Source organism: Ammospiza caudacuta, chromosome 3 (genome assembly GCF_027887145.1).
Source record: "Ammospiza caudacuta isolate bAmmCau1 chromosome 3, bAmmCau1.pri, whole genome shotgun sequence".
NCBI lineage: Eukaryota > Metazoa > Chordata > Aves > Passeriformes > Passerellidae > Ammospiza > Ammospiza caudacuta.
Window position 1 is genome coordinate 65,738,450 of NC_080595.1, and position 25,602 is coordinate 65,764,051.

At 43.7% G+C, this 25,602-nt stretch overlaps 1 protein-coding gene across 1 annotated transcript in view; it reads right to left on the bottom strand.

Moving 5' to 3' along the window:
- RNF217 (ring finger protein 217) overlaps positions 1–22,500 on the bottom strand; it is a 56,216-nt gene extending 33,716 nt beyond the window's left edge. The window contains exon 1 of the mRNA XM_058802541.1: positions 21,865–22,500. Coding sequence (XP_058658524.1) covers positions 21,865–22,500 — 636 coding nt within the window. The remainder of the gene's footprint in view (positions 1–21,864) is intronic.
- Positions 22,501–25,602: the final 3,102 nt, after the last annotated feature.

A 25,602-nucleotide genomic window follows, 5' to 3' on the forward strand; every position in this document is an offset into this window, starting at 1 on the left:
CTGTCCCACAATTGATCTAATCCTGTAGAGTGCTGCACTCATCTGGTGCACAGTAACTTTTAAACAGCTTAAAAAACCAGCCAAGCTGTGAGAGTTAATTCTCCTGATGATCAAACTCTGGCTGTAATTCTAGGGTTGTTACTGTGTCAGGTCAGTCTACCCAAGAATCTGACAGAATAGGGTCCCCACTGAAGCCGGAACTTCAGATTGATTAAAGGACAGTTTGTGTATTGATTGCTGCAAACCTTGTTTGTCAAAAGCAGCTAGAATCTTTATACAATAAACTCATTAGAAACAGCAAAACAAGGGGGGAAGCAGACAATACAGGTCTTGTATACTAGGAAAATCAAACTGTAACTGTGTTTGGAACAATATATTAAACTCACACTCTCTCCTAAAGCAGAGAAAACATGAAGCAAGTTCATTTGAATTCCTAAGGGCAGTACTACCTGCTGACAAGGCAATTAACATACTCATTTCTGCATCAGCAAGAGGAGAAACTACAACTTCCTATTTTTAACAAATTCTCTTTATAAAGACAAAACAAACCAAACCCACTACTAGTTATCTCATGTGCTCTTTATATATGTAAATCTATATTTAACAGAAAAGTATAACATAACATAACATAACATAACCTTTACTACAAACCTTTCTCTATTTCAAAACATTGATATGTATTTGACAAAGATGTTGCAAGGTAAGAGTTGTGTTCTGACAGCCTGCTTTTATAACGAGGCAAAAATGAACAAAGGTAGAGTAAGTCAAGTGCTTACTTGGGAGACTCAGGGCTAAAATCTCAGTCTTAACAGTGAGGAGGACATTTGATTTGTGCATTGTGATCAGATAAGGCTGTGTAATTCTTGTATGCAGGAAAAAAAAAAAAAACAACAACAAAACAACAGAAACACTACAAAAAGAAGGTTCCTTTCCATGCCTTAAGTTTTTAATCACTTTGAGAATAGCAGCAGGCCCAGATAGAGGATTAATATGGAAAGATGGATAACTGTTGTTAACACTGAATTCGGGTCCCTGCAGTCATCCTTTTTGGCTGGTTAGAGAGAATGACCTAGAACAGAAAAGAAAAAGAGGACTCCTACCAACACAGACTTCTCTTTCTGGATGGCATGCCAGGCTTACCCCGTAACACCAGTTTAACCCAATGGCTCCAGTTAAGTGATCAAACACACCTATTTGGACCTGAAAGGTTTGGGGTGCAGGTCCAGAGAGACCTCTCGCATAGCAGCTGTTCCCAGTATCCCTCCCCTGGTCTCACACCCCTTCAGCCACTTCATCAGGTCACAGTCAGCCAAGACTGACATTATCTCAGACTCCACCATGACAAATGGATAAAAATTAATGGAAGAAGTCAATGTAGCCTTCCCTACTTACTCTCTCCTTTAGAGAGCAATTGCAAGGCTGCAAGGAGAGAAGTTTCAGTTAGCCAACACAGGAGACTCAAGTGTTTTTAAATTGAGTTTTTTAATTGATGAAGCAGCTGAATTTATTCCCCCTGTGACACATGATCACTAGTTCACAACCCAAGAGAAAAACGGGAAGCACAAAGACAAGGAGAGACTCTTGCAGAGGTAGCAGGCCACCAGTTGTCTTACCTGTCATGTCAATCAACACCTTCAGATCAAGTACCAAGCACATCTCATGTTAACTGTGTTTACTTTTAGGAAGCTACAAGCCCAAAACATGCTCAGCAGCTCCTATCAGTAAAAAAGAAAAGCTTAATGGCAACCAGAGGACCAGGCTGGAGGAGTGCACTTGATCACTGCCTCCATGTGAGTCTAAGCAGCAGGTGCCAGAATTCCTGTTCTCCAGAAAGCAGCCTGTATTTTGTCATAGCTAGGTGATTGCTAGGTTTGTGAGTACTAAAGTATATTTTCCCATTTTGCACGAATACTTAAAATTCGTGCTCAGCACCACGCACGAAAATTCGTCACTGAGCTTCAGGTCTCAGCCCAGCATCTGCCCTAACGCCCATCCCAAAGCCCTCCAGATGGTCTTCATGCTTCCACTTCTGTAGGCACAACCCCTGCTCTCCTCTCAACTGTCTCCCTGAAGGATACAAGAGTCTCATCTGTAAGGCCAGAGCAAGAGGAAATGTTATGAAGTAAGTAGGTTTTTCAAGATGAAGAAATACATGACTTGTAATAAAACAGCTAAAGTTAATAGGTAACCTCAGAAACTTAGGGCCAAGAAGCAGGAAGGAACTCTACCAACAGCTGTCACATATGCTACAAAACACTGTGAAGCAGCTGACTACAAGAGAAAAACAACGATTACTAAAAGATATACTATTAACAGAACATCTCATTAACTTGACATACATTGCAAAATGTTTTTATTAAATATGTTTCATTTTTATATTCCAACAGTAAATATGTTACCTTTGGAGAATCCAAGTTAAAAATGGTTATAGTAGGAGAAACTCCTTACAATTAGAAGAAAACCACTACTTTTTATTTCTGAAGGTACTGCCTACCTCTTTGCAAACAAAAATAAAATTCAAACTTGTCTCAACATCACCCTCTGCAATAAACCAAAACCCAAAATGGATTATTGAGTACAAAGGTTTAAAAAATGATGAACAGGTCATTAGACACCTGGATACTCCACTTCTGCCAGCATTAAACTTTTGGGGGGCTGCAGAAACTGGTTTGTCATACTGAATTTTTATAGAAGCATTTTTGCAGTACCAGAAGGTAAGATTTTCAAATCACCAGAAAGGACTGGGGACCAGAAGATGGACAGGTGAAGTGAGGTGAAGAAGGTATCAAGCCAACTAACTACATGCATCTCCACTTCTGAAGCCACAGACTCTAGCAGTAATTGAATCCAATACCAGTTGAGGAAATTCCAGTTTCATTAATTATTTCCAAAGAATTCATATAGTCCTCAGTGGGAGAAAAGCTATTAAGTAGGAACTGAAGCAGCACAGGAGTAGGAGTTACAAAGCACAGTAACAGAACACAAGAGGGTTTGTACACAAGAACATAGACCTCCAATTCCAGATTTTGCCAGACCAAAAAAGATGGACCAACAGATTTCGTGACAAAGAGACAAGCAGATAAACAGAATGATTGTTAGCAAGGAGGAGAAAACTTTTCAAAACTATCTGATTTACATTTCCTTGATATTTTCATTGAAATGGAAACATCCCACATGATGTCAAACACTGACCTGTCTAGCCAAAATATTAGTTTTGTTTCAGATTTTTAATGGGATAAGAACTATTGTTTTCTAGAAAAACAACCCAATAGTTCTTCTACATCCTCCCACTGTGATTATTCCCTATGGTTAAGCAATCGTTGACCACCACTTCCACCAAACAAGCTTCTCTAGAGGCCTGGGAAGCTGCAGTGATTCATGTCAGAAAGGGGAAAGAAGTTGCAGCTTTGATAGCTTGTTTGGGGAGAGGAAGAAGAGAAGAACAGAAAATTCAGGAAGAAGAGGGACCCATATCAGGCTTTCCCAGGAAATCCTGCCTTTCCCATAACCTGCATCTTTTCTCTCCTGCAGTTTTCCCCTTGAAAATAACATCCTCTTGCCTGACATTCATGGGGGATATAGGTCTAGTTTTCAAAATTTTCTGAATCCACCTACTTTTACTGAATTTAATAATACACACACAGGCTGGCTCACCTCTGAACTGTTCCAGCTGCTCCACATTTTCATCATCCAGTGATGACTCTGCACTTGTCAAGTCTCTTCTTAGCCAGCATCAAACAGCAGAAGCTGCCACTAAAAGCTGCTGCTGTTGCTATGCAGGAAACTGCTGCCCCAAAGCACACTGACTTTTTGTCAGTTTCTTTCAAAATAAAGGCAGGAATATTTGTATTTGTGACTAAAGTAATAATCAGCTGTATTCTTATGCATAGAGTAACCTAATTATAAAGCCATTTTAAATAATGAGGTCTTTGGACTCTTCTTTCAATCTGTGCTGAAATATCTGTCTAGTAAAATATTTTAATGTAACTATGGTAAGAATTATAAGAACTATACAGTAAAACCAAAGAAAACACTCACATATAGTTCAAGGGGAATAGAAAAGTACCTGAGCCCTTCAACTGATCAATGATTCCCCTAAATGACCACTTACATATCAAGTTTTCATATGCAGAATAATTATGCAAATTTTGCACAATAAACAACTTAATACATATGAGAAAGTCCGACAAAACTATGCAATTCAAGAAAGCAATAAACATTATTAAAACTATGAAAAAAATGAAACCCCATACCAGTGCTAATTTCCATACACTTGCAACATTTTGTGTCTCTAAAGTACAAACTGTTATGCTTAAAAGTGCAAAGTTACATTTCTGTTTGATTTCTCATTTGCAAAATTGTAATCAGTAAGAAAGAACAGGATAGCAAGTCTACACAAAGAAAGATAAAACAAATCGTGAAAGCATTTTTTAATGTGCCCCTTCAGCAATTTCTGCACACCAAGCCTCCAAAGAAAATTATTCATTTCTCATAACAGAATATAAATGTCTTGCAAGTAAGAATGTATTTTTCCTAACACGAGCCTGACTGACCTCAAAGCACAGCTCCTAGTGATTTTGAGTGTCAAAGGTGAGTTCACAAACTGAGTCACTGCACTAAGTGGTCATCTGTGAGAAGTCCCCAGGGACTCAGCTGGGATCACCCTGGAGGGCTCTAATAGTGCCAGAAAGGGGAAAAACTGACAACACAGTTCTTCTACTTCACTATTACATTATTCTCTCTCATCTCATACTCATGAAAGTTGTAATAATCCTCTACTCCTCAAGAACATTTCTATGTGAGACTATCAGCTTCTACACACTTTTGTCAGCAAGGTGGAAATGAATCCATCACATACAGAGGAAGAAAACATAACCCTTGATCAAAGGGAATCGCTACTGCGAGTAGCGGGCAGTTACCCCATGCTGATCAGCTGCTAGGAAGGTATGTGCCAGGAGAGAGCACATGCCAGGCACAGCCCTGCAGCCTCAGCTGCAGCCTGCAAGCACCCAGCCCCTCCTCATCCTGCCCTGCATCTCTTCTGCTCCCTGCACCAGGATTCCCACACACCACTCTGGTCTCACTCCTCACCAAGACAGACAGTCAGCCTTCATCCCCTGCATCAGAAGCCTTACTGGATATCCATTGGATGTCCACTGGAATGCAGGGTGCCCTCAGGACCCCGCTGTGGCACAGCATCCAGAAACAAGGAGCCCTGTTCCATGCAATTTAATCCACCACAGCATATTACATGGGTACAAAATTGCCAGCATGGACAAAAAGTGCATCTAGTTTCAAGTCCCATAGGACTGGGACACCTCAATGCTGTAAGAATTAGGGAGTTAAGCCACCTAATGAAAATATCTGCAGCTAATATATGGTGAAAAAGTGCAGTTAAATATTTCATTCCCTGTGTACAGCATTTGCAAATATGAAGACAAACATCCTGCAATACTGAGTTTCTCACTCAGTCACTGAAACACCAAAGATTTTCAGTGAAATAGCCTAAATGTGACTTGTTGGGGTGGGGGTTGAGCAGGGCTTTTTTCTTTTTTTGGTTTTTTTTTTTGGGTTGGGTTTTTTGTTTATTTTGTTGGTTTGTTTTTTCAACCACAGGAGCAACCAAGTAAGTGAGTTTCTCCAAAGCTCACACTCAGAATTCTTCAAACTAACTGTTCACTCGCATCTCCCCCATAGATTCAAGTAGGATGGAACATTTCTATCTGGAAGAAACCAAGAAAACCTAGAAGTCTGTGTTAGGACTCTTCAATTCTAACAGCAGACAATAAATTGCATCTGTGATGCAAAAATGATTATTTTAGAAACTTAAAAATATACTTGCTGAATTCTCAAGGGACTTGACATTATTTTCCTCCTTAGCTATGACAGCAGGCAAATATCTTAGGATGGAAGATCTTGGATTCACATCCTACATGACACTAGACATACTGCATACATGCAGCTCTGAATACCACACTACAGAACTACTTTTAAGAGACCCTTGGAAAGACCCATTCAATAGCAAATCTGAATGCAATACAGCAAAGAAAATCTGGCCAACCTGCAGGAATTGCTTGAGCTATAACGAGAAAAAAAGTCCACAAGAGTAGACTAGGACTTTTATTCAGACCCCAAAGATGGGGTCTAAAGATGGGGGCACCCCAATTCTGCCTGTATTCCAGGAACTTTACATTTACTCATGTGTGCAAATTCAGAGAGCAGAGAGTACCTAACAGCAGGAGTTCAAACACAGAAATCCAAAAAAGAACATGAAAGGAGAAAGGAAGTAATGCAAAATGTATATATTTCTACTTTCCTTAGATGAGCTGTAACTTAACTTTAATTATCATCATATTCATATTATTACCATAAACAGTGTAATTCAACTGTTTATAGGTTCAAGGAAATTTCAGCAATCAGGTACCAGTTCCCCAAATTTACAGTTTCTGTGGGGGAAAAAAAAAATCTGGAATTTTGCAAGTTTGCAGCTAGTTTCACATGAAACAATACCAAAGCAACAGGTTTTTCCCAAAGAGTTACAGTAAAACTGGTTTTTAAAGTAGTTTGAACTGGATCCACAATTAGGCATGATTCCAAGGATTTTTCACTGTGGTCACCATAGGACAAGTATGACTGAACTGCTCTCCTAATTCTGTTTTTCCAGTTTAAACAAAACCCAGAAATCTAGGAGCCATTACTTGTTTGCTTGGGTCTGCACCATGTAGTCTTAGCACAGCTAATTTATATGTTATACAACCCAAGACATAATATATGCAGATAATTTCTCAAAAACCTACACCCCCCCCAAAAAATTTCTAAAATGTGAATAAGTTATGAAAACAACAGTATGCCAAAACAACACTAAATTTCTTGATGCCATGTGATGTGTTCTGTAAGTTGGACAGTGAGAGCTTCTCTGTTATTAAAAAAAGCCCCCTTTTTTTTTTCTGGTCTCATTAGCGCAGCCCTACCTGCCCAGCTGTATTAGTCACTTCCTGACCAAGGACATTTGGACACCTAGATGGCATCAAAACACCTCTTAGTCCATCTAACACAGTATAATAGAGGTTTAACTGGAACATTAAAGCTGCAATTGGAGTAAACCTGTCTCTTGTGATATCACACACAGGAACTCTACTGCTTTGGAAAGATTAGATCTTTGTCCCAATGCCCTCCTACCCCAACCAACAATTCTGTTCAAAGACAGGAGGAGGAAAAAAGGAAGGAAAAGCAGATAAATTAAGTCTTAATCTCACAGTTATTCCATACTCCTATAGAATGGAATCGAGCTTGAGAGGTAAGAAAAGGGAGAACAAAATCCATCTCTTCTGCTACTTCAAGGAGATGGAGGCTGTCTTACAAAACCTTTGGTAAACACCAGTGCAACAGTAAGATAACACTACATACTTACATACTTCCAAATTTCACAATCGTTCCACTTTGCAAACAAAATTATTTGTATAATAGAAGCACAAAGCTACTGAGCTCTGTCTTCAAAACCAGCGTGCTGGAATCACAGCTGAATAACAGAGTAACACAGGCTAGCCCAGAACTTCTGCAAGCCACAAGGAACAACACTTCCCATGACCATGACTGCTTTGAACACAGTTCAGTCCCCTCTCCAGCAGCGTACACCGCAGCAAGGAACAGAGAAGCCAGCTGTACATGATGTGTCATGAAGGTTCAACCAAGTGTCTTAGCTGAACACAACAGAGTGACAACAGCAGTGCAAAGCATGGACAGCTCTCAAGGAAATCCACCACCTTCTCTAAAGCTTTCATCAGACAAAAGGGTGTGACATAGAATTACAAAGATCCTCCTGCAAGGAAGTCTCTCTCCTGGGCAATTAAACATTGCCAGGAAGAAAAACAAGACAAACAGTTCAAGACCACAGAAATAAGAAAAGTTCACAATTGAGTAATTTTCACTTGAATGGCACTGATGAACTATCTATAATGTAACCAAGTTTGTCCTCAATTCTATAAACCTTTTCAGAGTGCTACTACAAACACACTGTATGCAAAAGGGCTGCTGTGAAAAGGAAACTGCATTTCAAAAAGCTCCTGGCAGGGGAAAGGAAACTTATCCAGGAAAGGGAAGAGGAAAGAGAGCAAAAGTTGGAAGCTGGTGAGGACAGAGGTCACTCTCCAGGATCTTGACAGCACTCACTAGATAAGCATATATCTTTTGAAGAAGCTCAACTTCCTGCCATAAATAAAGGTTTTATAATCCACTCAATATGTACCAGCCAGCCATTTACTTCTTTTCACCCATCTTATTACTTGGGCAGTAGCATTGCATTTTTCAGATGTTTCAACAGATCATTACACATCATACTACTATCTGATATATTCCAGAGAGAGCTTCCATCAGTTTTTTCCACCATGGTTTACATATATGAAGAAATCCATTAAAACTGTCAGAAATATTTTCAATGTTTCAACACCTGCTATTGGTGTCAGCATATGTTAGTTTTCATGTTTGTGCAAGGTTTGTTCAAATCCAGAAGTAGGCTTGCTGTGATCCAACTGGTGCTCATACTGATTACAGAGCCAAAATCTGCATCTATCAGTGCTTCCATAAATTTGTCTTTCCAGACAGACTTCAGTGGTGAACTTGGAGACATGAAGTGATATAACCCTGCAGGACACCAGTTTAGTCTCGTGTAAACCTAACTTAACAAGAACTGAATAAAAACAATTATTTCATGTTGCACAGTCTTCAAAGGTGCAAACATATACAGAACATTAAAAAAATAAGGCATGTATGCACGGCTACCAAGCCTCTAATTCTATGCAGTATTTATTGATTTTTCCCTGTGGATCTAGCTCCTACATAAAGCAGCTATAAAAAAGAGCACAACAGCTTCAACAAGCTCATCTAGACAGTTTGCAGATGTATTTCATGACAAGTACAGAAACTCAATGTTTACTGCATCTCAGCAGCAAAGCCCTCCCTATGTACACCAGGTCAGGCATGCAGCCAGGACAGATGTCACAACAACCCCCAATAAACCACCTTGCAAGTACCCTGAGATTCCAAAGAACTACCTGGCAGCCAAGATAAGTACTCTAAGAATGCCAAAATCTTTCCACCAAACTTGACATATACTGGTATATAAAACTAGAAGGGAAAAAAAAGAAAAAGAGAAAGCAACAACTTAAGAGTGAGATACCAGGAGATAAATCCAGAATGATAATGCTGCAGCTTGTCAACTGAAGCACACAGCTAACAAACAGACAAGGACATTCAACATCCAGCAACTTCCTTCCAGTAATTTACAGCAAATTTGCCCAGGTGGTAATAGTTTCACAAAAAAAAGTCTTTTTCAAAACAGACCCCACGCCCAAATCACATGATTTCGGAGATTGTTTTTCACTGTTACATAGCTCCTCCACCTTAACCATCTGTTCTGTTCATTGTTTCAATGTAGAAGCAATCAGTGGAAACTAAAACAATCACTGGTCTTTGCTAAATGCTCTCTCTCACAAGTTTCTTTATACAACAGCCTGCATGCATTCCCTTGGAGAGTTATTTCACAAAGGCATCCTCTATAGCCTAGGTCAACTCGGGTAACACCAATGCAGTCTCTCCTCTGCCATCAGAGGGAAGGAACTGCGTGAAAATTGCTCTGATTCAGCCAGAACAGTCTAATCAGAAACTGTCTCAAAAACTCGGGTTTGAAATTTATTTGAGAGCTATTTCCCCTAAAACCAGTGTAAGATGCTTGACTTCACCTTCCATACAAACCAACCAATGCCAGATACAGAGCACTGTTTGAAGCGTGCTGCAAGCAGGTACCCATTGGGCATTACAAAGTATTTTACTGTTTGCAATGGTCAAGAAAAAAGCAACCCCAGACAATAAAACTCTTCTACCATTTCCTCACTGGACTCCAGCTTCTCAACAAAGTGCACTGAGAAGCCCAGGCAGCCTTACCATCTAACTGAGCCAAATTCAGCACACAGTGGGGCCACAAGGAAAACCCCTGCTTTTGAGAGTACTGAGGGTGCTGGCTTTGCGAACTGCTCTGATACCACACCTTTCTTCATGATTTCAGAGACTGGAAAGATGCTCCCAAATCCCTCTGATAGAGGCTCATACTGATTTCCAGCAATTCATTGCAATTTTTAGAGTTTTGTGTTGTGCCAAAAATTCTTTACAAGCGCCTACCTCAACCTCTTGCATTTAGACAGAACAGTTATTTCTTCTCCCAGTTCTGCTTATGCTCAAGTGGAGAATTCTGCATCTGCACAACAGCTCTTTCCTCCTTGCAGTCCTCCTTAGTGCCCTTTTTCTTAAACCTGATTTATTGGCGTTATAGCACCTGGTTTGTGGGGGGGAGGGATTACAAGGGTGGCCTCTGTAAGAAGCTGCCAGAAGCTTCCTCCATGTCCGGCAGAGCCAGTCCCTGGTGGCTCTCAAGATGGATGTGCCGCTTGCCAAGGCTGGGCCCATCAGAAATGGTGCTAACACCTCTGGGGTAACAGATTTAAACAAGAGAAAAAGAAGTTGTTGTGAAGATGTAATTGTGGCCAGAGAAGAGCAGAGCGAGGATGTGTGGGAGGAACAGCCCTGCAGACACCAAGGTCAGTGCAGAAGGAGGGGCAGGAGGTGCTCCAGGCACCAGAGCTGGGATTTCTCTGCAGCCCACGGTGCAGCCCATGGTGAGTCAGGCTGTGCCCCTGCAGCCCATGGAGCTCCACAGCAATGCAGAAACCCACCTGCAGCCCACGGAGGAGATCCATGCTGGGGCAGGTGGATGCCTGAGAGGAGGCTGTGACCCCGTGGGAGACCCATGGAGAGAGGGGCCCCTGCTGCAGCAGCTTGTCCTTGGGGCACTGCACCCTGTGGAAGTGCGACCCATTCTGCAGCAGTCTGAGGAGGATTGTTGTCTGTGAGATGGACTCAGGCTGAAGAAATTAGCAGAGAACTGTCTCCTGTGGGAGTGATCCTACAATGCAGCAGGGGAAGGGTTCCTCTCCCTGAGTAGGGGTAGAAACTCCTGATGTGATGAACTAACCAAAATCCCCACTTCCAGTCTCCTAGTTCCCTTGGGTAGGAGGTGGAGCTGGGAAGGAGGGAGGGGTGGGAAGATGATGTTTTAAGGGTTTTATTTTGCTATTATCCTGCTCTGATTTTGTAAGCAATAAAATTAATTAATATCTCTAATTTGATTCAGTTTTTTTTGATGGTATTTGGTGAATGATCTCTCTCTGTCCTTATCTCAACCCATGAACCCCAAGTATTTTCTCTCTCCTGTCCAGAGGGACTTACCACATACAAGTGCCCCCACTGCTCTCCTCTCTGTACTAGAGCCTCAAATTGCATTCAGATTTTTAGTGGTTTCATCATTATCAACCATTTACATCATCTGCCATCATTCACCGAGATCTGCTGTCTCCTCCTAACATTCCAACAGCTGGACAAGCTCATACTTGAAAAATAAAAATAATCAAAGACCTCTTCCTTGCTCCTTGTTTTCACCGTAGGGATAGATAAAATTCTCCTACGTGGAAACTCAATACAGAAGCACAATGATAAGCTAGTATCATAAAACTTATTGTCTGGTGCCAGTTCATTACTGATGCAATTAAATGGGACTCCTGCTCTCCTCTCCTTTCTCCAAACATCTCAAAGCTGCTCACTAAAAAACATGCTTCTAGCCTGTGAAAGCTGTAGTCACAGCCCAGTGCACGTGCTAGAACTTTTCTAAAAATCTAGATTAATTTTAAAAAGAGGCTTAAAATTTTTATGGGTCAAAAGCAGTACACCTACAGAAACAAAAAAATCAATTAGAGTGGAAAAGAATATGCTGGAATAGTCATTATTTTGATTGTCTTCTCCAACAGAAACATTAGGTCTTTTACTTACACCAAGTAAGGTCATACTTTACTTGGTTTAAGTATGAGCTTATACTTACACCGTATGACCAAGCTCAAAAGAACCTTCACTATCAAAATTTAATTATGCATACCAGTTCTTCCATGACAGTGCCATACCTTGCTCTGTTGTATGCTTTTAAATGTCATATTCAATACCAATGTGCATTTTGTGGTTTTGCAGAAAAAAAAATCCCAAACAAAACAAAACACCAAAAAGCTTAACACTCCTATCCCCATGCACAAAAAAACCCCCAACAAAACACAACTCACACAACAAAACTGCCAAATTTTTCTATAATTTTAAGTTCTGCATCTTTTCACTTGTGATTCAAACAGATCAGGAACAACAAGAGACTTCCTTTGAGAGCTCTGTGGTGCAGAAAAAATTTCTCTCCAGAAAATAACAACCATACTTGGCATTGCTTGGCTGCAGCAAACTAAAGCCGTTGAAACAAGCAAGATCAAGAGAGAGGTTCCTCATTTGCAACAATATTCACATGAAAAATTTCACTTGTAAGACTATCTTCAGCATAATCTATGTTACAAAACACATGAGGATGCTTTAGAATCCAGCTAGTTGAAAGCTCATATGTAATGATGCCACAGGCAGTGGAGACAGGACCAGTGGATACCAGCCTGGGCTTGACTGGGCACCTCAGAGCTGGGAGCAGCTTGAGTCACTCCCTGGACCCTGTCTGTCCAAGAGCTGTGGGTACAGATGCACCTTAGGCACTGGATAAGCTGTAACTTCCGTCTGGATTGTGAAAGAGGAAATGATGCAGCAAAAGGACCAAACTGCAGTTTTGATTCCACTGAGCTCAAATGAAAACCCCCATCTACCACCTTTGTGAACATGTCAATTTCAAACGTTTTGGTTTGACAGACGGCCACAGTTGCCAAAATAAACTGCTCGACTTAGCACTTTATTCAGTACCACCTTGCGGTGAAATAAACATTTGTATATTGTGCATAACACAATTAGAAGCTGGGTATGAATAAAAGAAGCAAAAATGACTGTGAAAGGTTACTTTTTAAACCAGATCTTTTTTTCTGATGATGGATCGAATGATGCACAAATAGAAGGGAACAAGTAGCAGACTGGGGTAAGCAGCACTGCTAGCTAAAATCACTGTATACCATCACCTTTAGACAAGTTTCCTTTTCTTGACATGGAGAGAAAATAGAATAAGATCCAGAACTCATTTTAGATCCTTAATTTACCAGAAGAGATAGTCTGGCCTTGTCTGACAACCTGTCATGGCTTGGGTGAGGTTCTCATGAAGCATTACACTCCGGGATAATTCAGGTAGGATTTGATGAGTGGCTTTCACTGAAAGAACAAATCAAGCCTTGACATGAAATACCTACTTTGCTGAGACAAAAGCACTCAGTGATGTCCATCAGTAACAGCTGCACCTCACTGCAAGGAAGATTTCTATCTTACTGACTGGGAAGATGCTAGTAATTTAAAATACAGTAAGAATTCCAAATAATGTCTTGAAAGAATTGATATCTTCAGAAGCTTGAAAATTACTCTCTAAATGTTACTGAAAAATACAACAAAAGCAAGGCTGAATTTACTTTCCATTGTACAAATGAGTGAAAATTTCTGAGTCTGCTTGATTTCCTCTTCCCTATGTAAGACAAATGGGGACCACCAGATAAATGCATACATTGAAATATCCAGATTTTAACACTGTATTGCACTTTTGGCCACTTTGAGGCCTAGGTGCACCTGTATATGTCAATATGCATAAATGTCTAACAAAAACAACACTTAGACTGAACTCCAGTGTTTCACAGCTCCTTTTCTAACCTCCATATAGATCCGTTCATCACAGAAAAACATACCAACATGTACATTCCATAGTTGGTATGCAACACTAGGCATCTAAATACTGTGAGCTATCATCACTCTTTTGCAGATCCATCCATTCCAAAGAAGTCAAAAGTTGCACATTCTTTCCCATTTTTAACCTGCATGCTAATGCCATAAACTTACTAAACAGTTTCCAAGCTACTGCACAACTGAACTGCACATGCATGTAAAAAAGCACTGAGCAATTTATTTGCTTGCTCCTGTGAGGCTTCTAAGGGGACAAATTTTACACTGCACAAGTGCACTGGAATGGAGAGGCATAAGATGTCCTTTCCCCAGCTAACATTCCCATAGTGAGCAACATTAAAATGGCTGAAAGGTTAAGGAGCCCCTCCCCACATTTCCTTGCATCCCTACAGCAGCAATAGTACTGACTGCAGTGAAGGACATTATATTCTTTTTGCCTCTGCAGGGAAATGGCACCTCACAGGCACTCTGTAATCGTGTCACAGATGGGATGTTTTACCTACCTACTCCACCCACCCTGCTGCCAATGGGGTATAGAAGTCTTCCAGCAGCTCAGTAGAACACTAACCCATTATTTTCATGGAAGTTCTATACTTTAAACTGAGTTTAGAATCCTTACTATTTTTTTTTTCTTTTTTAAAGCTAGATTTATTTCCTGCCTACCTCCATCCAACAGGAAACCAGAAAAAGAGCAAGTCCCATTTCACTTTCTGGCCACCATTTACCAGAATAGCTGGCCAGTACTCAGCTGCAGCTTTAAATAGAGGCCAAGGATCCACCCTACTTGGAGTCCACCAACCTTCACAATTCCCTTTTGTTTTATGAAAGCTCACCCTGAGCAAGTCCACCTTCTGGAGCAATCCAATTCCTACATGATCATCATGCCCTTCCCATCCCAGCAATCTTCTTCTCCCTTTTCTTCCTTCCTTGTATTGTGTGAGCCACCCCACAGAGCCACGTCACAGATGAAACAGTTTGGATGGGACTTCCCTTTCCTACAAGCTAAAGGGACAGAGTCACTCAGATCCCCATCCCACGCCCCAAGCTGATACACCATCATTCCTACAAGATCAGGAAGCCAAACCAAGTAAATCAGAGAGGCACCTGCCTTTGCTGCCATCCATATCATGTTAGTGGTAGAAAACAATACACAATGGCATCAGGATGACTAAGCTTGAGAAAATAAAACTTTGCCCTTTCTATTTTCCAGTACAAAATCTTATATTGTTCGTGCTGTACTTAATAAAAATATCACTGTGGAAAATTAGTGCTCTGCGGTCTACTTAGCACGCTTGTAAGGAAATGGAAGTGTGACAGACTTGGAAATTTCTTTGCCTTTTCATGGACTTCTAATCTAGAAACTGCACAGCCTTTCTCACAATTAAATAAGTAAATGAGAGCAACAGCACATCTCAACAAGGCTGTAAATGAAAATATACATCAATCTCAAATCAAAGCAGTGAGGCAGCATCTAAGGTAAATAATTGGATGTTCTAAGGACTTGAACATGGAACCTAAGCCATTTCAGGTTTAATTCAAAATCTGGCCTAAACTACTGTTAAACTTCTGACCTTCCACACTGAAATCCATAAAATTTTCTTCTGAGTAAAGCCTTGAATTTTTCACCCTAATTTTAACTTCCAAGTAAAATTAATTTCTTTGCCTTACCAAAAATTTTTCAAGTACTTAAAAAGGGACTAAAAAATTAAATAGCCTTTTCATGACAAGGCAAATTTGTCACTTTTTCCAGTACAGAAAAAGTAGTATTTGGCTAACAAAACCCTATAGACAAGGACTTTTTTACTTTTAAAATATAATTAATCAAGAAAATACTTTAAAAAAAGGAGCAAGAGAAACATAAGCACAAGCAGATAAAGCATACAGAAAGGCAGATAAACCTGTGTGGCTAAGTAATGTACTTCTTCAGGGGGAAGCCTCCAGTTTGAGTTCTTTTAAAGAAATTACATCCCTTACACCTCTTAATCATTTTGACAATGTACTGACATCCTGGCCATTTAAAATACACACTTTCCTCGAGCCTGGCTGGTTTAGACAGCAGGAAGCAAGATATTTGTACAAGAAGAAAAGAGGAATGAAGGGCCAAGAGGCCCCAGAGCAGTTGGAAGAACAGTTGCTCTGGGTGGAGAAGCAGTTATGGGGCAGAGGTGAGCTGAAGGCCTTCCCAATCCTCATTTAACTCCTTCACTTCTTTTTGTTTGGGCAACTGAACACCAACAGTCCCCTTTTCAATTCATTTAGTTTTACATTTCCTGGACTGATTTCATACCTGTGCCTGGTGGCTCCTGTGAACAGCTGGTGGGGGCAGTGGGAGGGAGGGCTGGCAGCAGATCATCTCCTGATGGCTCAGCCTGTCTGTGGTCCCCAAAGCCAACACCACCCACAGACCAGTGAGGTGCAACACACTGGCTGTGAGACACAGCTGACAAGGAGGGCTTCTGCTTCACAGAAATAACACATTTTCATATTAGGTCTCAGTCCCAACTAAAGCAAAACTGGTTCTCCATCTCCCACTGCAATTTCCCATTCATAGGAAAACCCTACACCTCAACCAACTTTACTATCAGTATCAGCCAACTCATGGTATCACCACAGCACCCACCATTTACCCTTACCACTTGGTACCAACATCAACAATTTCATGATGCCACTCATCCACCCCTCAGGAACTGAGGCCTTTCTCCATCAGCAAAACCCTTCCTGCAACTGTTCAAACATGACACCATCTATTCTATTCTCAGTATCTTAGATCCCAGAGTTTTACTAAAAATGTTCTTTGCTGTAAGAACAGCCACTCTCTTCCACTTCACTTCAGAACAGCATGGCTAAGAAAGGACAGCCACAACTCCAGCTCTACACCTGCCAAAGACTTACCCAAACAAGAGGAAGTGATAGCTAGCCACAAAGAGTAAGCTTGAAGCTACTCCTGCACAGGGAACAAACATACCACATGCAGTGCCCATATGCTGACAGAGTACCTAGGCCTACACACAATGGGAACTAGGCTGCATTATCATTCAAGAACATTGCTCAAAACTAGTTTTCTTTAAAATTAATTTCAAACCATATTCATCAATGCTAGATTTTGTAAACTGTTCCAAACTTAAGTTTTGGCACAAATTGGATTCACCAAGAAGCATTCAAGATGGACTTAAATTCTGCCATGTATCTTGTCAACTTGAAAGAGTTGAGAGAAGTAACTCAATCTTAGAGGGACCTGGGTAACATCCTGAACTGCGACATCTGCCTATGCAGCAGCATTTTCATACTGGTACTGTATACAACACATGAGGAGAGCACTACAGACTTTCAGAAGCTGCTTGCTGAAAATGTCACGGTATTTTAGGTGCTCCTGCAGCCTATAGGCTGCTTGCATCTGATGGACCAAGTCTATCTGCCGCCTTCTCCTCGGGAGCACAGCCAGCTTACAGTGGCTGAGGCTGCTGATTTGGTTTAGAAAGCCTGCAAACCAGCAGGTTCTTTTCTCCTCCTGCACCTCTCTTCCTCCTTTGGAAACTTCTGCATTCTTGCAATGTCAGCTGGAGGGGTGGTCGCTCACCCTGCCATGACCTCCTGGCAGGCACTGTGCAGCCGTCCCAGCAACTCGGAAGCTGGTGTTAGAGCAAGGTTTTAGATTAATTACTCTTGCAAACAGAGAGCTGCTTCTGCACTGAATGACAGTGGCCCTTCTGAGCTCTGGTTTGATTCAGGGCACAAGCAGCTCATTAACCATCAGATGATTCAGCACTTGGTGCCTACATTTCTGCTGGCTGGTTTTCATCAGCAGACTACAGCTTTGAAGATGTATCATTTATATGATACCATCAGACACCTGACGAGACACAGGTGTCAAGGCCCTCCAGCTCCAAGCCAGTACTAGTTTTATGTGATGCAAACTGCTCTCCAATTTTACTCTTCACATTCCCCACAAAAATCCTGATGTAACAGTCAGCAGATTTTTTTCTCCAGCTCTTTCAGAAAGAAATGATGCACAGAAAAGAGAGGGGTCAAAAAAAAGATCTCAGGTCACAGACAGAGAAAGACTGAGGTCCTGAGCAGAGGAAGGATGATCTCCACATTTCATGATCAGAAGAAAGAAGGATTTTTGTCCCACCAAAGCTAAACATGCACAAAACGCTGTCAGATGCAGTCCTTCCCCACCCCCAACCATTCCTTCTGATTTACTCATGGCTACTAATCTCATTAGAGTTCCTATAATTAAAGCACCATAAAATCTGATGAAGAATACAGTATGGTGTTTAAATTAACTCACCCAAAGTCTTTTACTATAAGAATGACTACTCCAACGGTATTACAAGATTTGCAAAATAAAGCTTCACTAATGAGCACAGCATCAAAACTGGATTATCAAGTTTCCCTATTTGCATGTAGAAAAAGCAGGCACTGAGGTTTCTATAAAACTTTTGAAGCCATTTTATAGGAAAAGTGAAATGCTCCCTCTTACATAAAAATACAAGCAGCCCAGAGTGGTTAGGCAGTGAACCACTTTTTTAGCAAACCTTGATATGCTCAGTTTCTGAAATAATTTGGGTTTGGTGCCATGTTTAATGAACAGAAAGATGGGAAGTGAAGGAGGTGAAGGAGATACAGATGTAATATTACACCTGTGAGATTAAGTGTCCTGGTTCTTGCTTCCCTGTCCCAGGTTTGTATCCTGGATGACAGAGGGCAGAAACCCACAGCTTCCAGCTGAATGGGAAATGGTTCTTCCACACTTTTGATCCCAACCTCACTCAACATCTACCTGAGAGTCCATGGAGGGAGAACACTGGCCCTTCAGACAATCACACTCTTGAACCTCACCCATTTAGCATAACAAATCAACAGCTCTGGGCTGCATCAATTCCTGGGGACGGCTTGCTGGGACCTGACTCAGGCTCTGTGGGATCCACAACAGATCCTGAGCTCCACACAACCTCTTCCACAACAACCCATACCCATCAATTACATCATCAATTTGTTTGAGTCCAAACAAATGGTCACAGAACTTTTTTGTGAATTGTAGATCAACTGGTCATACTCAGACCCCAAAGAGCTCCAAGTACTCTGTGACTATCAGGATGTGAGACAGAATAGCTAAACTGAGGCAGAAGTAATGTCACATGATTTCCCAAAGTCAGGCTCCAGATCAGCCTGGGCATTCCAGGCTCGCCTGCTAAGCTTCTGCTCCAGTCACTAAATCTTTGAAAGGGATTATGCAGCAAGGTGCCAGTGATAAGACTGGACTTGACCTCTAAGGACCTTCAGACATTACCCTCATTTTCCAGCACGATGATCAACTACTCTGCAGTTGGAGTATTTTCATCTGGCATTCCTTTTAAGAATGCTTAAAACTTCAGTTGATTTTTCTTATCTATAAAGGGCTTGAAGGCAGAAGTTCTGATGCTCTTATATATTTGCATAGAAGAAAGCATGGTGCATTAACAGAGTTTTTACTTTGCTACTTCATTAAACGTCATTTCAGGAATCACAATGAAGCTATCATGAAGAATACAGCTTTCTCCAGTGAGAGAACACACACAGACATCAAAGACTACACAAATTATTTTAAATGCTAGACTTCTGCCAATATATTCCACATTTTCAGCATGAGAAACCACTCCTCCAGAGATGTGGAGTAAGTCCGGGCAGAGATTACTATTTCTCTGACAAGAAAACCAGATCTAAACTATTCACAATGCTGCTTGGCTTTTTTTTTTCAATTGTTTTTTGTTTGTTTTCAATTTTACGTACATTCTTAAATCAGGCTAATCATATCCTAAAGTAAGACCTTTTAATATTTTCAAACAAAACCAGTTTTTCAGCATTTATACCTTTTGAACATCTCATAATTTTTTTTAATTTCTCACAAAAAATGCAAAGTCTCAAAGATGAAAGGTAACTTGATTTCTAACCTATACTAGCTTTTCATTCATCCTTCCCAGAAATTCTTCTAACATAACTGACACAGAGATGTCTTTCTCTCTCTCCAGAATGACTCACAGGGTCCTTCCACTGCACAAAGGAAGGAGAGATCACTTCTTGTTCTTCTTGAAGAAATATCGCTTTCTTGTCCTTTTCAAAAAGGAAGATAAGGGAAGAACACATTGGACTGTTATTTGTTGCATTTTGTTTCACTTTTCCCTAACAAATTTATCAAGCAGCTAAAATTCTGCCTGGTCATAAAAGCATCTGTAACAACATGTCCACAGGAGTGCTCTGTGACTCTCACTCCTCAGGATCAGCATCCCTGCCCCACCTTTAAAGCACAGCAGTTAAGTACCCATATGGCCATGTGCCATATGTGTGCCTTCCTTTCCCCAGCTGCTGAGCAATCGTAGTGGCCTCCTTGGAGGGCATCCCTGCATACACATCCAACACCTGGCCAGTGCTAAACCCACTCCATAGCACATACACCCACTTCTTAAGCCAGCCAGCTATTTCAGCCACCAAGCTGCTGCTTCCTCCTCCCAGAGCTCAGCCTGAACCAGGCAGAAGAGTTCTTCCGTATGGCTTTAGATACCAGATCATATAAGTTCCATTACATCGCTGTAAGCTGCAGGCACCTGCAGGACATGGGGAAGATCACCCTGACATCACAACACTTGTCAATTTCCAGCTTAAATGAAAGGCAATACTGACATATGACCTCAGTGGCAGATATCAAAGCCACAAATGTGCACTGACAATATAATCTAAAAACTTAGTGAGAGTTTGCAGTCTACCATTTATCTACAAATCAAATCATTCTGTGCATGAAGTCTCAAGAAGGCTTATTAAGTGTTCCTGAGTTTCAGTGTTACAGGAAACACACAAAACATTAACTCTGACCATCCAATCCATCAGTTCCCAAGTAAAGCCCTTTGCTATTATCTAAACATATCCAAACAAGATCATAAAAATGCTACTGAGTTTACTATTAGCCAAAACAAATACTACCAGCACCAGCAAATGCTACATAGGCTACCAGGGCCCAGAGAGGAGCAACTTGCATTTCACGTACAATTTCCAAGCAGTGAAATGTACTCTGGTCAGAAGAGGCCTGTCAACTATTTATGGAGTGCAGGAATAGCTGTAATCATGCATTCCTTCCCTACACATACAGCCCAGCAGGAGCACAAACTGCCCCAGCACAGCACCAAGCCCCAAACAGGTGAAAAAATTCATTCCACCAACAAACTAGCACATTTCCACCAGGCACATTCTAAAAGCTTCTGCTGAATAAAAGCATAAAGGTGGTACGCAACAGGTTTAGTTGATTTTGTTTTTCCCACACACACACACCATACTTCTCCCCTTGTTCTTCGTGTTTAGGGAATGACAACACTAGCAGCAGAAACACACAAACAAATATTCAGTGAGCTAAACTAACTACAGAAAGACAGAGCAAAGACAGAGCTTAGTTATCAAGTTGATTTGGGCTTAAAATAGCAGTTCTGACTGACAAAACAGTGATGAACATGTAAACACCCTATATGCCAGCTATCTACCAGGATGACCAGTTGCCTGCTCAGGACAGAAAAGTTGTTCTCAATTTTTTTCCTCCAAAGAAGTTACTGTATACTGTTGTTAACTGCAATTGTTCACCAACAGTCACACACACACTATTGTAAGCTAGCACAACTGGTGCAACACCAAACGCAGTGTCCTGCAAGGAGCAGGCCGAGCGGCTGCACCGAGAGCCCGACCATGGAGCGGCAGCGGGCAAAGCCCCCGGCTCCAGGAGCCGCTTCGGAGGCGGCTGCCAGCGCTCCCGAACTCCGCTCCTTATCACTCCTTGGCCGCCTCTTACAAGAAAACTGGTGCCGCCGATCAGGTAACAGCAGGAGTTTGAGATTTCAAAGCGGAAATTCTTATAAAGACGGCCAGAGCCTAAAAACGCATTAGCGACCAGCCCGACCAGCCGCGTACGAACGCGCGGAGCAGCGCTTCGGGAACGGGCGGTCGCTGACTCCGCAGCCCGCACGCACGTGGCGGCCGAACGCGTTCCGTACGGGACAGGAAAGGCTCGCTCTCCCTCCGCACCTCACGGCCCAGCCCCGCTCGCCGGGCTGCCCGAGCATGCTGCGGCCACAGCCCCCCCAGCACACCCCGGCTGCTCCCGCTGGGAAGTACCTGGGAGCTGAGGTACCGCCGGAGGCACTCCTCGCACACCGCCTTCTTGCAGCAGGACAGGGGCTTGATGGGCTTCTCCTCCAGGCACACGCGGCAGCTCAGCACCAGCAGCGGCCCGAACTCGCCCGCGATCAGCCCGGAGAAGGGCTCGGGCAGCAGGTACAAGTCCACCACCTCGATGCTACCGCCGGACGACAGCGGGTCGTCGCCCGACACCACCCCGCGCCGCGCGGGGGGCTGCCCCACGCCCGGGCCGCCGCGGGGGGAGCCGGGGGCCGCCGCCGGCCGGTCATTCTCCACGCAGTAGACGGTGCAGTACACGTGCCGCCGGGGGGGGCGGCGGCGGCCGCTGCCTCCCTCCGGCCCCTCCTCCGCCGGGGCCGCCGGCTCCCCCGAGCCCGGCGGCTGCTCCGGCCCGGCCGCCGCCTCCGCCTCCTCTTCGGCTCCTCGCCGCTCCGGGCCGGCGGCGGCCGGCGGCAGGTCTCCGCCTCGCCCCGGCCCGGCCGCCCCGCCGCCCGGGACCGCCTCTCGCGGCGAAGGCGGCTCGTCCGGGCCGGGCTCCCGCGGGTCCCCGACCGGGCTCGGCGGCGCGGCGGCCGCCCGCGGGGTGCTCAGCGAGCTCTGCTGCTCCCCCATCGCAGCCCGCCGCCGCTCCTTCCCATCCAGCCGCCTCCCGGCCCCGCTTCTGCTTCCGGGTCCCGAGCCCCGCTGCGCCGAACCCCGCGCTGCCCGCCCGCGGGAGCTGGCCGCCGCCGCCCGGTCTCCCCGCCGAGGGGCTGCGGGCGCGGGGGAGGGAGCGGCGGCAGCGGCGGGCGCCGCTCCGGTCAGCGCCGCCCGCGGGGTGCCGGCCCGAGCCCGACCCCCATGCCGGGGAGGACGCCGGCAGCCTCCCCTGGTGCCGCGGGGCAGCGCGCCCGGCCGCGCCCCGCAGCCGCCCCGGCCCGCCCCGCGCGTCACCGTCCCCCGCCCGCGGCGGCCGCCCCGCCGGGCGCGCCCGCCTCCCCGGGCCGGCCCGTCCCCTCCCGCGCTGACGCAGCTGCTCGGCTGCGCCCCTCGTTCCGCCGTAAACACTGCGTGGCTGCCCGCACGGCAGCGCCCGGCATCGGCACCGCCAGGCGTTGTCCTGGGCCCCAGGTTCCCTCCGACGTGTGCCGGTACCTGCGGCCCGGCCGCAGAGTAATGTCCTCTGAGTACATGGTGAGCGTCCTATTAAAAATCAGCCCCGAAGGAAAAAATTGTGGTGAGCATCATCGACTCCGCTGTGAGAGCCACGCACTAACATCAAGGCAATAGAGAAAAAATAATTCAAACTGTTAGCAACACGAGTATCCACCCAGGTCCAAAACGATATTTACTTCTTCAGGTACTGACAAGGATTAGGGGGATGCATGGACATTCTGCTCCAGAGCTGGTCAGTATGCCAGTGCCTCTGCTTGAAGATGGTATCTCCAGGCCTTGATGTCATCATTTACATCATCACATAGGGAAGATGTCATGGAACTGATGCTGCAGCAACCTTAACAGGGATTGTGCAGTTTCCATCCCGAACTTTGTGTTCCTCAGAGGTTAATTAGATGCTCTGCTTGAGAGGACATGGCGTTTGGCTTAACTAGAGTGAGAGGAGGAGGTCTGCAGGTCGGGAGATGGCAATCAGGGACATCATGGCTGTCTGCATGTTGTACCCTCAAGCCCAGTGAGCTCATGATCTCAGGCTCACGCAGGGAGCAGCTCCGTGTGTTTGCCTGGCTCTGCGTTTGAGCTCAGCAGTGCAGCTGCTCAGCTGCAGTGTCCCACAGTCAGGGCATTGAGGACGCTGCATGCAGCCAGTCCAGCTTTTGGCTCCTGTGTGGCACTGAAGTACATGTGCACTCTGGGATGGAGCTGAGCCTCTCAGAAAGTCACACAGGGTGGCTGCTGAAGGCTGGCACTGGAGGCACAGCAGGCTCTGTGGAGCAACTGACAACAGCTGCTGGCTTGGAGGGGCTCTTTGTCTTGAAAATACTGTATTTCTTGCAGACCCAATTAGATGTGAGAGTCAGTGAGTATGAATTTGTGCAATGTCCAGCTATAGTTACTCTTCCAGGAAAACAATGTAGAGGAATTATTTCTTTTAAACAATATGTGTAAATTTTCTTACTTGTGCTTTGAGATTATGATCCCAAAGCTTACTTTGAAAATACCAAGTGTAGAACTACTAATGATTGAATAAACATTATCATTTCCTACAGGCCTACCACTTAAGAACTTGGAACTTCAAGTAAAAACTAGAAAGATAGTTAGCATCATTGTAAAAGCCAGAATGTTGCTCCACTGTTAATTTGGAAGTGTGTGTCTAAACCACAGCAGGGAAAAGGGTCCTTCAGGAATTCAGGATGGCAATGATAATCATGCTTATCTGAGGGGAAGCATGAAGCACATAGGAGTTACAGAATTATCTGTGCCCTACTAGCCTGTGGTCTAAGGATGGGTAATTCAGTGGCCTGTGCCCAGCCATGGGTCCTGCTGGTCCTGGCTGTGAAGAGTGAGCAGATGTGCCAGCCCAGCTGTTCCCAGGGTCCCCATTCTGTCTGAGATTGTGGGATTTGCCCTGGCCTTGGCTGGTGAGCAGCCCCCAAGGGGACTCTCCCACTCTTTGACAAACATATCAACCAAGTCTTTGCAACAAGTCTTTGCCATATTCTGTATGTATTCTCTCAGGTATATTGAAAAAGTATGAAATTATACAGTAGTAGACAGACAAAAAAAACAGGCTTGAGGAAAACATAACATGACCTTCTAGTATGTACTGATGGCCTTTCCCCTGTGCCTTTACACAGACTCATATTTGAATGACATTAAGGGAGAATTTTCACAAAAAGACCACCCCAGCCTTCCATCAGCCCCCAGTAATCCGACAAAACAGGATTTTGTGTTGCATGGCCCTTGCTTATTCTGCAAGAGAGCTGGTGAGAGACGGAGCAGTCATTGAGGGGTGCTGGTTCTGTTGCACTGCTGGTGGGTGCCTGGGTGCACGAAGCACGAGTCTGTACAGGGATGAATGTGTGGATCCCAAAGAGGCTGCACTGCTGCTGACAGGCTGCATAAAGTGTCTTAGGCTGGCTGTTGCCCAGATTTTGAGAAACCACGAGTCAGATTTGCATCCAGAATGAGTCTGTTGCTAAAACTTTCTTGGTTTAAAACGTGATTTTAGATTGACACATTTTACACTCTCTGTAGAGCATGTCTAGCCTTACAGAAGGTATTACAAAGATAGCAGCACTGCTGGATTTGCATGAGATAACAGATTAAAATAAATTATCCTACAGAGATAAACCTTTTTATTGCCAAACTGTTTGGTTTACAAGAACTTCATTATGTTTGAGCACAGTTGTGTAGAACTGAGCCTAGTTGCTTGAAAAATCACTTTTCTCCCTGTGATGTACTGCCAAGTCAAACTCCACAGAGATTCACACATTTGAACTCTGCAAATGAAGTATGAAGAAGCAGCTGGCAGGGCATTAATTATTTGTGAGACATCCCTGGTTTTGGAAAGCTCTGTCCACCAGAACCTAGATTTGCTTATCTTTGGGAACATAGCAAATTCCATAATACTTTTCTTCTCTGTTGAATAAAATTGGAGGGTTTGGCTTGAATAGCTATGTTTATGGCTGGTCCTTTTACTCATGCCTGATTTTAAAGTTCCACAGCTTAGAACCAAGGTTCTAGTAATGCCCAAATTTGGGATTGTTTTGCGTTTTT